Raw genomic sequence first — 16,472 nt, forward strand, 5'->3', positions numbered from 1 at the left:
CATCCAGACACACACCATTCCCTACATTCACTATTAATACCCTAGCAGCACACACTGCCACCTACTCTCCCTCCCTGTATTCATTGCCAAAACCCCAGCAGCATAAGTGCAATACACTATCCCGACCTTTTCACTGCCGAAAACCCAGCAGCACCCAGACACACACTCTCCCTGCCTGCATTCACTGACAACACCCCAGCAGCACCCTTACACTCCCCCCTCAATTAACTACCAACACCCCAGCACAAAAATACTACCTGTTGCTGATCAGTAACTTCCATTCTTAATATTTGCTGCTCCCACAGTAACAGCAGAGGAAGCAGGTCCAACATGTGCAAGAGGGAAAAGCAACAAAGGAGGGAGGTCCATGTCATGCACTCCAGCCACTGCCCTGATTCTTTTATGTACAGGTCAGTGGCGTAACCAGGGGGGGTGCGGGCCGCACCCAGGTGTCACCCGCCGTGGGGTGACACCAAGGTGCAGGCTCCCCCTCAGTGACAGGAGCTGGGTGCTGCATTGTAGCATTAAGTGCAGCACTCGGCTCCTGTTACAGTGAGGGAGCCGGCACTCCACACCTCCGGCACCCCCCACCACCCCAGTGATGATAATCACGGCATGGGCCGGGGTTTGGGCAGCGGGGCCACACCCCCTGTTAGCAAAGTCACACCCCCCCATGAGGCCACACACCCTTTTCGGCGGTGCACGGCTGCGCCGCGCGCATGGCATCCCTCCCAGCACTGGATGTCACAGTGGGGAGGGACGTCACTGGTACAGGTGCAATTTCCTTGCTGGACATCCATCCCTAGAGACACGACTTCAGGGTGGGGGCCGTGGGAGAGGACCGTGCATGCCCCCTGTGCTCCCTGCTTATTCCTGCTCTAGGGTGCAGAAAGCAGAACATGGAATAATGGAGGAGGTCAGTGTGCCCCCTTCAGGGCTGGCACCCAGAGGTGACTACCTTCCATTGTCTTATGTATTTACACCCCTGCTACTCAGGGCCCTGCTCTACCCCGGTCTGCCTGCTGTTAACCAACAGCTTGAAAATCTATTTCTTCTATTGGATTGCACAATACAAGACACCTTAGTTGCTCCCTTCAATAAAAATGAGTTGCCCACCCTCCATACTATGCGCTTTCTGTCCCTCTCTCTCATATATATAACCCTTTCTGACCACCTCCGGTTTACTAATAAGTTCTGATGTGGTCAAAATTCTTTCTGTAAAAAGTGCCTCCATCTGCTACCTGAATTTTCTTGGTTGAATATAATTTGAAAATGACCAAGAGAACAATTTCTAAAGAATTACCTAAAGCCAAGTGATTTAAAAATATGTACTTTTTATAACATGAAAACACAAACTTTCTTATATAAATTTACAATTTATTATTTAATTGTAAAAGGTAATGAATATTCAAACTTGACATTAAGGGTCACACTCCACTTTAATATTTATAATACATTCTAATTTGGCTTCTGTAACAACAATATCATCAAAATAAACTTTCACTTTTCCTCTCCAGTGTATTCTATAATTGTAAATGTTTTCTCTGATTAATGCAAAAGTTATAGCTAATCAGCCTGATATAACAGAATACTTTTGTTACTCTTACATATCTATTAATCCTGAGTTTTATTTTTTCCTGTCTGTCTCCACTCCTCCTGACCCCACTCTTTCTCTCCATCTCTTTATCTCATTCTTCCTCATCCCTCCATTGCTCTCCTGACACTTTCTCCCAATCTCTCTCTCAAATTCTATGCTGCCAACCCAATACATTCCCCCTCACCTCTCCATTTTCTCTCCCCCCGTGTCTACTGAAAATGGCCGCCCCCTTACTTTCACATCTACATCTCTGAAACTGGTGGGAGGGGTCAGAGTTCATACCAACTGTCATTACATTCCGACATGATGATATTTTTTATCAGCAGTCGATTTTATTATATAGTTTAAGTTCAGCTGGCAATAACATTGGCACACAAATTAGTGAAGCTTGGTTATCCTATACATTGGTGATTACCTAGCAATAAATTAACTACTTGATGTAAGGTATGTGGGGTATGGTTGCTGCTCTGTTGATCTATTGTTTTCCTGATGTTCACAAGTCTACATACATTATAGATAGTGTTGTGAAACTCATTTCAACTTGCAAGCCTTTAATGAACAAGTCAATTAATATTTTGTAAAGATTTATGATGGGAGAAAAGGAAACTATTTTATAATTCATAGTTGGATGGTGCCTTCACTCTCTGCTGATTGTAATATACATAGGTGAAATAAGTGTGGCATACAGTAGTAAGTAACTGTCTTTAAACTTGCGGCCAGTAGCTGCCAGTTATATTGCTATGGGGAATATTTACCAAGGGGATTTTGTGGGAAAAATCTAAATATACTCAGTATTTAATATATATGCTGCAGTTCCTACATTTTCAATTGCAAAAGCAGCCCTCATAGGGAAATGGTAAATATACCCCTTTTTTAGATGCTGTTGGCACAAAACTCTAAAAGCAGTAGGGAGATAATCTCCTTTTTAGAAATAGTTATTTAAGTAACTTATCTCATGTTGTCCATATACATAGGGGGAATATTGGTTAAACCAATGTGGTCAAGGTCAATGGGGTTTCACTGACAACAGCAAACCTTCACTCACAGTCCCAAACTACTGTACTTGCTTGAAGTGATCTCTTATGTGCTATCTCAGATGCTTATTTAATCCCTTTAGTCTATTGTAGATCTTCACCTGCTCCAAGGATCAGCAATGTAACTTTTTGGACCCTAATACAGTAAGTATCAGGCTAAGCTTCTGATGAAGGACCCGTGAGTCCAAAAAATGTCAAACTGGTGATGAGAGACCCCTGACATTCATCTGGACTTGCTGTCGGACATATGTTACCACCTGCGCCCTAGGATTTGTGTATTTTCACGGGAACTGTGAGAATCCTGAGCCATTTGCCGTCTGGATGGGTAGGAGTGGTGAACTGTCTGGGCAGGCTGTATGACACGGGGACATCACCACATGTGGTTTTATAAGCTGATTTACATTTTATGAAATGTGAGTGCAATGTGTGAATACATTTGTTATACGTTTATCAAACGGTGTTACATTATGATCCTCCTTTTTTCTTTGAGATCAAGTTAACAAGGAACCTATGGAGTGAATGAATACACCGCATCGTATATTCCTTATGTGGATTTGATATCAGAAATAAAGAAAAGGGGAAAAATGTCTTTGTGCTCCTGGAAGGATTTGCAAAATGATTATGTGTGACTTTGAATATAGAATAAGACTCTAGAATTTTTCTCTTCTATTGTGTGATAAATTGTAAAATACGAATAGCGCCATATCCTAGCCAGACTTTTTTTGTTACGTACTGTATCTTCTAAGGAAGTGGTAAAATTCCTTTGGCTATTGGTAGGCAGCCGTTTTGTTTTCACAGCGCAACCTTGTGATTCAAAATTGAAGTTTTTAAGAATCAGGCTAAATCAAACTTGGCTGTAATCACCTCCTTCTGTTACTCCTCACTCTGTGTCTCCACCAACTACGGGTAGCAGAATTCTCCCTTTGCATGCCTTCAGACCATGTACCTCTCTCCTCCTCTTGATCTCCCCATGAGTCAGAACTCAAGCCACATATTTTATTAGTCCTCATCAGTCATTCATGAACTACTTGCCTGGCGTGGTGGCATCGCTTGTGACCACGCCAGACTGTGTGTTACCGGATATGGTTGCAAACAATGTGACCAGTCAAAAATGCCCACTCAGCAGTTGTCAGAAAATAATCTTCCAGCAGCCGTCTCCTGGCCCCTCTGCATCCCTGTGCTCTCCTGCAGTGTCTGCCATGGTGCCGAACACTGGTGATCGGGCAGCCCGGAAGTAACCCCCACCCGGCGGCTGCAGAGGGAAATTAAAATGAACCATGTGGGATACACTGCTGTCAAATTTGCCAAGCATTCCGGGGCTTAGCCCCCGCAGGTAACCTCATCTAAAGATGGCGTTGTGCTGCTGTAGCCTACGGGCCACACATCACAAAAGTAACCGTAAGAGGGTCCCGGAGGAACCCACCATGGCAATGGCTGTGCACATGGTCGGTAGATCACGCATGCACAGGAGCCCAGCACAGAAGTGAAGAGATGGTCTCTTCACTCTGAGCACTTCACAGGGACAGGCTGCTTTCGGAGCCCCTGGCCCTGCGGGGGCTATATGCTGGCGCCAAGATTGCATTCTGCAATGTGATCATGGGCGATAGTAACACGTCCACATCTCATTGCAAATGCGATTTTGACAAATGAGTCCCATACTGACATATGTGTGTATAGATGCATGGGAGCACATTGGATGATGTGCTTAGTTGTCCCTGGTCTGTACTTTTCTTGTTCATAGTTGTGTATAATTTGCACATCAGGGTTATGTGATGATTGTTTGCTATGGTTTTAGTGCAGATATGCACCATTCACCAGTGAGTTAAGGTGGGTACACACTGCACAGATATATCTGCAGATGACGGTCGTTCATACACACTGAATGATCTGGCCGCGGGTCCCGCTGGCTGGGGGGCATGTCCCGCCCTCCTCCCTGCGGCCTCTGCTGCATGTGTACGGGCGGTCAGCAGACCATCCGTACACACTGCCCGATGGACAGATATATCTGCCATAGGCTGTGCAGCCCAGCCTACGTGTATTGTCTGTGAATGACGTCATTCATAGACATATCGCTGGTAGACACTGGTCGATGGGCACCAGATATATTAGCCAATCAATTGATCGACCAATATATCTGTCAGTGTGTACCCAGCTTTAATCTCAGGCAACATTTAAAGTCATTGAACTCAAAGTTTTCTTTGTTAGATTTACACATTTAGATGATGTTAAATGATTGGCCCATGCCTACCCTCCTGCTGCTTTTACTAAATGCAGTGGTTTCTTCTTCTACCTACTGCTTATGCTTCATTTCCATGTATTTATACCATCAGGTAGAGCTAATTGCCTTTAACCTGAGATACAACACTGGTCATCTGTCTTGCCTTCACCAGATATAATTGTATCCAAATAACACCAAACACCTTTTGAATAAATCCCATGGCTACAAAAAAATCTCAGGAAGGCATTAGATATTCCCATCAACATGGCAGAGTGAAGCAGAAAGGCTTCACTGGATCCCCACAGGATTAAGGGCTCTATTTACTGCAATCCGCATTAGTAATGCAGATTGTAGTGTGATATTACCAATGCGAATTCAGGCAATATCACAGGGATTTGCTACAAATACCTTGCAGGGACAGAGCTTGTGAGAAAGCTCTGTCCCTGCGAATCCCCTCCGCACACTAGTCACGATATTAAGTGCCCCACGCATGCGTCGACCGACCACTGCTGCTAACCCCTCAGCGCTAAGCTCCGCCCCCATCGTTAAGCCCCGCCTCCCACGATCGCGGACCCCCTGCGCCCTCCCCCTCCTCCTCCGTGACCCTCCTCTCCCTTAATTACACTTACCAGCATGATCCGGGCTTCGGTGATGTCTTCCATGTCCTCCGGTCAGCTGAACTCCCATCCTGCACCATGACCTGGTCAGTTGATGACCAGGCCACAGTGCAGCATGGGAGACCAGCTGACCGTAAGGGAGTCATCACCGGAGCCCCGACCACCGGTCCATGGAGTCAGGTAAGTGAATTTCTTTTTTTTACTATTTTTTTTTTTTGCAGTGTATCAGCTGTTTAGACCACACAGCTGATCACTGGGGCCGGCTCCCGGCTCTGCTCTGCCTTTTAGAGCAGAGTAGGAGCCCGGTAACCAGGGGAGACCCTGGATAACACCACCTCCAGGTGGCATTATTATCACAGGGCTTTCCCCGATATTTTTTTACAATTTATTTTTAGTAACTTTGGTCGGATCACATTTCCCATTACAATTATGGGAAATGCGATCTGCTTACTAAAACTAAGTGATACTTAGGGGGTGGAGTAGAATTTTACGAATTCTACTCCAATTGCCCTGTAATAACTGTAGGTGAAACTAAAATAATGTGAAAAGGGTGTGAAAACACCCTTTTTCACTTTATTTTAGTAAAAATAATGTTAATAAATAGAGCCCTGAATAACTGACTTCTGCACATTTCACTGGTAACAACTTGCCTGCAACGTTAGGCTACTGGGGAATAGGAAAATCTCACCAAAATGCGGGGAAGTTTTCACCAGGGCTCCCAGAGCAGCCCCTGCATGATAAATATCAGTGTAAGAGCCATACTTGCCTACTTTTGAAAAGGCATTTCAGGGAGATTGTGAAAGTAGCACCTATGAGTGCGGCGGTAAAGTGGGCGTGTACTGCTACATCTGAGAGGCGTGTCATATAACTGACTTACATCCAAATATAAACGAACCCAAAAGCAGTTAGTAAGATCTACTCGTTGATGAAAATACACTGATACATTTCCGAATATGCATGTAGCCATAGGGATCATTGGGGGCAATTCAATTGTTTTATCGCTACCCCTATCTCCCGTTTAAAGTGACGGGAGATCAGGGTGCGATATTCAATTGTGTTTGGGCGGCCATGCATATCGCGCATGTCGTGCCCAAACAGACAGGGTTTAGCCGTGTAAAGCGGCTAAACCCCTCTAAAGTCCTTCTTTGGGCGCCCAAACCCCGTTTATGCCGACTTATCGCACATTTCAGCTCGCAGCTGAAATGTATGCTCCCGCAGCTGTACGCTCCCGTACAGAGTATCAACTGAATTGCTCCGTCGGGCGCCCGGCACATGCAGCCGCAGGGGCTAACAATTGCATCGCCCCCATTGTGTCATAACCAATGGAAGGAAATTATACTATTGATCCCATTGGAATGTATACATATATGTTATTTTTATATAACAGCTTCATAATGGGGATATGGTGCAATCAGGGAGATTGTTAGACTCTTCAGGGAGTCAGGAGGATTGCTGCTATGTTAGAGAGGCTCCTTGACAATCAGGCAGGGGTTTGGCAAGTATGGTTAGAGCATTCCATATACAGTAGTTTTGGTAAGCAGTGATACAGAATGTAATCTACCACGCAGTTATAATAAATAGATCACTAAGCCTAAGACAAACTGGAAAACAAATAACACAATGGATTTAGTCAAAGTTGCAGGAGTGAATGAACAAACCAATAAATTAAATAATCTGAAATGAAAAAATCCCTTTAATAACAAAGCAAGTAAGCGATAATGTCTCATAACAGCCACTGAGTGGCACTGTTCTATTGTTTACATGGAGTATGTGCTTGCCCAAGCAAACAACACAGTCACCAATATACGGGTATAAAGTAGTTCTCTATGCAAAATAATTAGTGGTTTTATGTTTTACTCTGCATTGCTAGAATAATAAAGTAAACTAGACCATACTTATAAGAAGATATATATATATATATATATATACACATATATATATATATATGAAAAAGCTGGGCACATTATATAGTAAATGAGAGAGATCGGTGAGAGCTATACTGCAGAGATTACAAAGGGCTCAACTAATGGTAACCACCTCTGTCCTGTTGGGATTGTGACGACAGCATCTTTCAAGACATATATGATGAAGCAGCCGGCTGTCATACTCTATGTTCCACTTCCCATCAGTCTTACAGACATCTAAGCTACAGTCCAATGCCAGGTAGAGTGACTGGGACGCAGTAACCATTACTCCACAGAAACTGCAATTATTACTATACTCTGCTTATCTAAATATAACACTAAAACTTTTCTCCTATCCTAAGAAATTCATAAACAAAGGCTATCTTATATCAACATATCAAAGACAGGATTTCCCTGTGCAAAGTACAGATATGCAATAAAGTGTAGAGACCAATCAGAAATTAGATTTGAACAATATACTACAAGACCATTTATAAAAGCTAATGTGTGATTGGTTGCCCTTTATCAATAAATAGCTTCACATGTCATCATATTCTTATATTTGGCATTTTATATAGGAAAAGTATAAACTAGCACATATTTCAATTAAACTTTTTGGCAAATGTGCAAAAAAAACAGAGTAATTATTTTATTTAATAAATCAGTAATCTGTACAATGAGTTTCTACAACTATACGAAATAACATAAGGCCAATATACAACAGTGAATGCTACTCACAGGCCAATAATGTTTTTATGCAATGCAATGTAACCAACAGACATAATAACGCTATAAACAGCACAGCATTTATGTTTCAGGCACTGTTATTAAATAAAAGACTATTGCAAAATGTACTAATCCAACTGCACAATGCAGTCCTATACAGAAAGTATGATTTTCTTTTTCAAAAATACTTAGTTACATTTTAACAAAAGGGAACCAGAAGAGAAGAGGGGGAGGGCCGATGAATGGAAAGAAATAGTAAACTAAGAGGGTATTAGTAATATGTAAAATGAGCTATAACAAGACAGATAGAGTGCTGTATCCTTGCTAATAGTCTATTATGCACTCTCCATTAAAATCATATGGGGAAAATTCTATTAGTATTGAAAGATATACATAATAAATGTCAACAATACTTTATCTTTTTATGTGCTGTGTTTTGTCAACTATTTTCACCCAGGGGATTATGGCTTTGTACAATAATGGGCCCCAATTATCTTATCATGTGTCTCTTTGTTGTATATATAGATATTATACAAAAACGAAAATGTACAGCTGAGCATTGACCTTTGCTGTGTAACATAAAAATCCTTGCCAGTTTTGACTGCGTTAATCCAAAGCGATTTGCTTCATTGATATTGCAGCAATCACACTGTTTATAATAATAGAGATTTTAAATGTTTTTACTGTGATTTAATAAGCATCTGTTTAGCTGACACTACAATTTGTAGTCCAGATTCTTTGTACTTACATCAAAAAAATAAGATCTTGCTAAACTGAACAAAATAGTCTAAACTTTCATCCAAAAAACACTAATTAAACATGATTGCAAGGGACGTTTATATTTACAGGACCACCACTGGATCACTAATGAGGCCAAACTTCAAGAATAACTGGTTGCAATTAGTTAATCATATTCAATGCTGCTCAGATTTTCCTTTAAAAAAATATATACTTTTTAATGCTAAAAAGTTTAAAAAGATGCCTTCTTAGTCTGTAAAAGGCAAATTTAAAACATAATAACTAATACAAAAGCACACACATCCAGCATTGTATTAATATAATGATAATGCTAAGTTGAAATGTAATTTAGCAAAATGTCATTGAAAATGAGGAAATATTGCCATTTAATTTATATCTCAACAAAATCAAATATATAATTCTACAAACATTTGAGAAATAAGGATTTGCAAACTAGTCATATATCCTAATAATTTGATAATATATTATACTAAATTGGACAATTTATAATTTAAACTGTACTTTAAACAAAGGCAATTTAGAACCATATAGTGCAACATATTTGATGTTCTGCTTTGGGACAAGAGCTGAAATATTGCATTGGTGGCTATTGCTAACCTCTTGGGTCATAATGAATTTGTAAACAATTCTAAATGTAGACTCTACCAGTAATATTTTCAGTGACCCAGTACTATGGGTGAATCTCAATTTTAGCTCCATGAAATGTATATTACAGATCAGATTACTCTATCAGCAATACATAACTGACAGGCTTCACTTGCAGTTAAGCAAATCTCCCTGAGGATAGACGAGTGACCTACAGTACAAAAGCAAAGTTAAGAATATCTCTGATATCAGTTGTTTTATATTACATTTTATGCAGCAGATTTTATACAGCAGATCTGCAAATTTTATGCACATTTTTGCACGTTTCTTCAATTGTATTTTTAACTTAAATATATACTAGTTTTAATAGTCTGTCACAAAAAGGAAACTTATGCTTTCAGCTGTTGTGGAACTTTCAATCCCAATATTCCCTGCCTGCCCCTGGCTGGCAGGGCATGCTGGGTTTTGTAGTTTCACAACAGCTGGAGAGCCGCACATTGCCTAAGCCTGGTTTTAAAGGAAAAATTACTAATTTTACTAGGAAATAATGGTAAATCTATTCTAAGTTCTGCCATTCTTTAAAGTTTTGTGTATGAAGCTTCTTAATAGAAATAAAATAATATTTTGTTAGTAGAAAAAAATTATTAAATAAAAGTTATTTCTTTGTCACCACTAGGGGTCAGTTACTATACCTTTTTGGTAGAATATTTGAAAGCCCTACCTTGAATTACATTTCTTGAACTAACAAAAACTTTTAGTTGAAGTTATCCATACAATGATCCCACACTGTTTCCCCACCAACGATGACAGCAGGTCGCTACATGTCACTCCTCGTATTCAACTTAATAACCAAAGATTTAACTATTTTCCCATCTGGATTAACCTGATAATGTGTCTCTCAGTCATTACTAGTAATTTACTTTGCAAGCAGACCTGTTATGAATGATATTACAGTGTGCAACTGTATCCAGGAGAGACATACAACTGTACTGTGCCTAACGGTCACAAAACAAGGAACAAAAATGTAAATACATTTTTCTATGCTGCAATTAGTAATGTAAAAGACTAATATTTATACAATTTATACAATCACTAAGGGAAATCTACTGTGTATATACTGTATATAAGCGTTGTAGTCTCCTTAACAGTTGCAATATTAGTTTAACCCTTTTCATTTTCCCTTCACCTTCATCCTTTCTTCCCAACTCTACCACTAACTTTATTATAACATAGCATTGTAAGTACATTGCTAATCTGATTAACTACCTATATCTTATACAAGTATAATAGACTTCTCCTAAAAGAGGGTGATTTTAAGTCTGTGCCAATATATATCATGGAATAAATCATTTATCAATACAATACTACTTTACCCATATTTAATGGAAATAATCCAGTGAACATCCTGTTTTCTGTATTTCAGTTGAGTTGCTTAAAATCTTGATAGATCAATAACTCATCTTATTAAAATGAATTTAGGAGATGAACTGCTTGAAATTCATGAGAGTTCATTAAATTGTAGCATTGGGAGATTGAAGACCATTGCACAAAAAAACAATCAATCACTGGTGCAGCAGATCTGTTCCACAGGAATCAATGAGTTATAATAAAGCCAACGATCTATTCTTTAAAGTGCACGACTAAAATTCTGCAGCAGAATAATTCACTTATAATAAAATGTTCCATGCACAGTATTTTCTCAGGCATCCTCTTTCCTGCCATGGATTTACATTTGGGGAACAGATAGAAGTGAGATATGTAAATAGAAATAATATCAGGACTGATTTGTAATAAAACACCTGTTACGTTGCTGGTGTAAAACCTGCATGTGAGGCAGCAAATGTAACTTCAGCATTATATGTATAGGATATTGGGATTAATGGTAAACAGAGCCGCACGCTGTCCTCAGTGGATCACTTTCAGGGCTGCCGGATTCAGTTTACCACACTGCAACAAAAATAATCTTAGCACGCTTCCAGCTTCCTAAGTGCTCCGGAGAGCTCATGCCTGGCATTGCAGAGAGGCAGCTAGTTGTACAGTAGGAGCAGGTTGTCCCTGATCTGCAATTCTCGCAAGGGACCTGCTGACATCTATGGAACTAAAAGACCTACTACACTTCAACTCCTGCACATCTCTGTCAATTGCAATTCCATGAACTGATCAGGAGTAATTGGATTGCTAGCTTAGCTGTCTACCAAGTCCGCGGAAGTTTTTTTTGTTTTGGAAGACACGAATTGGGGACATGACACCTGCTAATTAAAAAAGTTGCCCTGACCTGTTACGGTCACATTATTATTATTATTATTATTATTATTATTATTATTATTATTATTATTATTATGTTCACTTAATTAATTTACTTCATTTAACTCGAGTGTTTCTGCAATTAAAATCATGGTCTTTTTTTTTTTCAGCGACCATAATATTTCCTGGGACAACAAAAGGATAAACCATAACAATGGTTTAAAGCTCAGATAAATGAATAGATAAAAGAATGAAAATAAAACTTACAGCCAGTTGCTAGCATTTGCAGAAAACACAGCTAAAATCATCATCAATAGGGACCTCAAAAAGTACTCAGGGGTCATCCTGGTGAGCTGCGGGATCCCCCAAATACTGGGAAGAAATGACAAATATAGAGTAACAGGTTGCTGTAGGTCCTCACTCTTCTGCCTGATTGTCCTGCGCTAGAGCAGAGTGTGTCCCGGGAACATTGTGTCAGCAGTGGCACTGATCTGTCCAGTATGGCCCCTGCTCTCCTCCTGCTGCTTGCTGTATGTATCCAGAGAGAAGAGAGTAAGGAGCAGATAGGGGCTGGGGGAGAGGTACTTGGTGGTAACTCTGTCTCCAGCCTAATGTCCAGAGGGATGAAGCTGCCAGACAGCTGGGTATGATGGTCGCCCCCTCTGTCAGCTCTGGACCTGCAGGGGAGGTGAGAACCCCTCTGTGCCCGATCCTGCAGGTGGCAACACAGTGACCTCTAGTTGGTGGCAGCAGCCGGAGTCACAACAGTGCCAGTCCTGGCAGTGCCCGGTGAGTGCGCCTCCTGCCTGGGTCAGACGCTGAATGTCAGCTCAGCTGGAGGAATCCCGGGATGGAGCAACAAGGAGAGATGGTAGGAGGAGAAAGGGGAAGGTCCGGGTGGTGATACCCAGGCGGGGTTACATTGCCCAGACACCCCCGTAGGGCGGGGAATTGTCTAATAACTACAGCTTGTAGAGTACACGCTGATTTCATTCATTGCAGTAGCTGTGTCCTGGCAGGACGGACGTGTGTGACCAACAGAAGCTCAGACGGATCTCTGCTGCTCAGTGTCATAGGATACATACAGGGGAAACCTAGTATGCCGAGTCCTGCAGTGCTAGGATATAAGTATCTGTACCTGGACATTTACAAGGGATAATAATAATAGTATAATACGGGTCATGCATATACAGTGATATGATTGTTTTAGAAACATGCTTTAAAAACGCTAATCTAGCTGCAGAAGTATAGATGGGATCGGTATGAATGACCGGTAGATAAGTGATTTCTGTCTTCTTGGTCGATTTCTAAATAGTGTCACCTTCGCACAATAGTATCTTTTATTTAGTTATTATTACTCATACAGTATAAAGGGAGATGTATGTATAGAGAAATAAAGTAGAGACGTTACCCATAGCAACCAATCATTTTCTAGCTACTGATTATCTAGCACAGTCTACAAAATGACAGAAGTTGATTGGATGCTATGGGCAACTTCACTTTCTCTCTCTGGAAGGTTCGATACATCTCCCCAATAGTCTCAGCATATTCCATTGGCCTTTAGAAAGGGGAACAAGACAGACAAGACTGGGTAATAGCAGACAGAGGAGTAAGGGGGCCCTGCTCGCATACTTACAGTACATTATATAATAGTAAGGGGGCCCTGCTCGCATACTTACAGTACATTATATAATAGTAAGGGGGCCCTGCTCGCATACTTACAGTACATTATAAAATAGTAAGGGGGTCCTGCTCGCATACTTACAGTACATTATATAATTGTAAGGGGGCTCTGCTCGCATACTTACAGTACATTATATAATAGTAAGGGGGCCCTGCTTGCATACTTACAGTACATTATATAATAGTAAGGGGGCTCTGCTCGCATACTTACAGTACATTATATAATAGTAAGGGGGCCCTGCTCGCATACTTACAGTACATTATATAATAGTAAGGGGGCTCTGCTCGCATACTTACAGTACATTATATAATAGTAAGGGGGCCCTGCTCGCATACTTACAGTACATTATATAATAGTAAGGGGGTTCTGCTCGCATACTTACAGTACATTATATAATAGTAAGGGGGCCCTGCTCGCATACTTACAGTACATTATATAATAGTAAGGGAGCCCTGCTCGCATACTTACAGTACATTATATAATAGTAAGGGGGCCCTGCTCGCATACTTACAGTACATTATATAATAGTAAGGGGGCCCTGCTCGCATACTTACAGTACATTATATAATTGTAAGGGGGCCCTGCTCGCATACTTACAGTACATTATATATTAGTAAGGGGGTCCTGCTCGCATACTTACAGTACATTATATATTAGTAAGGGGGTCCTGCTCGCATACTTACAGTACATTATATAATAGTAAGGGGGCCCTGCTCGCATACTTACAGTACATTATATAATTGTAAGGGGGTCCTGCTCGCATACTTACAGTACATTATATAATAGTAAGGGGGCCCTGCTCGCATACTTACAGTACATTATATAATAGTAAGGGTCCCTGCTCGCATACTTACAGTACATTATATAATAGTAAGGGGGCCCTGCTCGCATACTTGCAGTACATTATATAATAGTAAGGGGGCCCTGCTCGCATACTTACAGTACATTATATAATAGTAAGGGGGCCCTGCTCGCATACTTACAGTACATTATATAATAGTAAGGGGGCCCTGCTCGCATACTTACAGTACATTATATAATAGTAAGGGGGCCCTGCTCGCATACTTACAGTACATTATATATTAGTAAGGGGGCCCTGCTCGCATACTTACAGTACATTATATAATAGTAAGGGGGCTCTGCTCGCATACTTACAGTACATTATATAATAGTAAGGGGGTTCTGCTCGCATACTTACAGTACATTATATAATAGTAAGGGAGCCCTGCTCGCATACTTACAGTACATTATATAATAGTAAGGGCCCTGCTCGCATACTTACAGTACATTATATATTAGTAAGGGGGCCCTGCTCGCATACTTACAGTACATTATATAATAGTAAGGGGGCTCTGCTCGCATACTTACAGTACATTATATAATAGTAAGGGGGTTCTGCTCGCATACTTACAGTACATTATATAATAGTAAGGGAGCCCTGCTCGCATACTTACAGTACATTATATAATAGTAAGGGCCCTGCTCGCATACTTACAGTACATTATATACTAGTAAGGGGGCTCTGCTCGCATACTTACAGTACATTATATAATAGTTACTGTACAATAAGCAGGGTGTCACACTCAGATCATCACTATTGCACATTATGTTCTCTTTATTACTGGACTCCTCCAGCTCATTACTTGGTTGCAAAACAATAAAGACAGGGGTAAATGTAAAAGCCTGGGGACTCCAGGCATCGGTGAGTCTTCTGCGAGACTGCCCAATGTTTTAAAGTAGTAATAATCATAAAATGCAAAACCAGGTTGATTTTTCCTTTTAAATGACAGCTTCTTTACCATTCCTGATTTGTGATTGGCAGGGAGACTGAAAAGAGGGATCCAACCACCGTTATTCGGTTGTGCCAGGCAGGGAGGCTGAGAATAGGAATCTTTGCAGATCCCTCCCCTGTTTTTCTACTGTGTTATGCCCAAAAGGGAATCAGTATGAGATGCCGGCTGTTAGAATCCCAACGCTGGCATCTCAAAAGGGTTAACATACCAACACTTGGGAATGTAGTTATGAGACAAGCGGCCGCCTGGCCACTGGTCTCAATCCCGACAGCGAAATTCCGGCAAGGGATTTAACATAGGCATCAAAATACCGACACCTATGTTAGAGATGAGCGGTTCGGATTCTGTGTAATCCGAACCGCTCCGAACATAGGGGATCCGAGTCCACCCGAACCCTGTTCGGGTGTTCACCGCCTGACTCGGATCCCCGTTCGGGGCTGAACGGCGGCCGCCTGATGTCGGATTTTCAGGGTTCCTCGAGTGTAGGGCTGACCGCTGTGATAGCGGTCTGCCCTACACAGAACAAACACACAGCCACCAGCGGCAGCTGTGTGTTTGTTACAGCAGCCAATGAGAGTCACATAGACTCTCATTGGCTGCTGCACGGAGGAAGCCGGCTGGAGCTCACTCAGGAGCTCCGTCTTCCTGCTCCCTCCTCGTCGCGTGGCAGCAGAGCGGACGGCGGCTGGAGCGGGGATACAGGTAATTTTTTTTTTATGTGTGTATGGGGGCCTGCTAATGGAGGGGCCTGCTAATGGGGGGCCTACTACTGGGGGGGCCTACTGTTGGGGGCCTGCTAATGGGGCATACTACTGGGGGCCTGCTAATGGGGGGCATACTACTGGGGGGGCATACTACTGGGGGCCTGCTAATGGGGGCATACTACTGGGGGGGCATACTACTGGGGGCCTGCTTATGGGGGGTATACTACTGGGGGGGCATACTACTGGGGGCCTGCTTATGGGGGGCATACTACTGGGGGAGCCTGCTAATGGGGGGCATACTACTGGGGGGGCATACTACTGGGGGCCTGCTTATGGGGGCATACTACTGGGGTCTACTAATGGGGGTCATACTACTGGGGGGGGGAGACAACTGGGGGCCTGCTAATTTGGGGGCATACTACTGGGGGGGCCTGCTAATGGGGGGCATACTACTGGGGGGCATACTACTGGGGGGCACTGCATAGGGGGCCCTACTACTAAGAGGACTGCATAGGGGGCACCACTACTGGGGACATTGTGTAAGGGACACTACTGCTGGGGGCATTGTGTAAGGGACACTATTGCTGTGGGTATTGTATAAGTGACA

At 42.0% G+C, this 16,472-nt stretch overlaps 1 protein-coding gene across 1 annotated transcript in view; it reads right to left on the minus strand.

Moving 5' to 3' along the window:
• The window catches only part of WNT4 (Wnt family member 4), a 98,516-nt gene extending 86,007 nt beyond the window's left edge, over positions 1-12,509 (minus strand). The window contains exon 1 of the mRNA XM_088461242.1: positions 11,952-12,509. Coding sequence (XP_088317368.1) covers positions 11,952-12,028 — 77 coding nt within the window. The 5' untranslated portion in view covers positions 12,029-12,509. The remainder of the gene's footprint in view (positions 1-11,951) is intronic.
• Positions 12,510-16,472: the final 3,963 nt, after the last annotated feature.

Source organism: Taudactylus pleione, unplaced genomic scaffold (assembly GCF_031769625.1).
Source record: "Taudactylus pleione unplaced genomic scaffold, aTauple2 ptg001031l, whole genome shotgun sequence".
Lineage (NCBI taxonomy): Eukaryota > Metazoa > Chordata > Amphibia > Anura > Myobatrachidae > Taudactylus > Taudactylus pleione.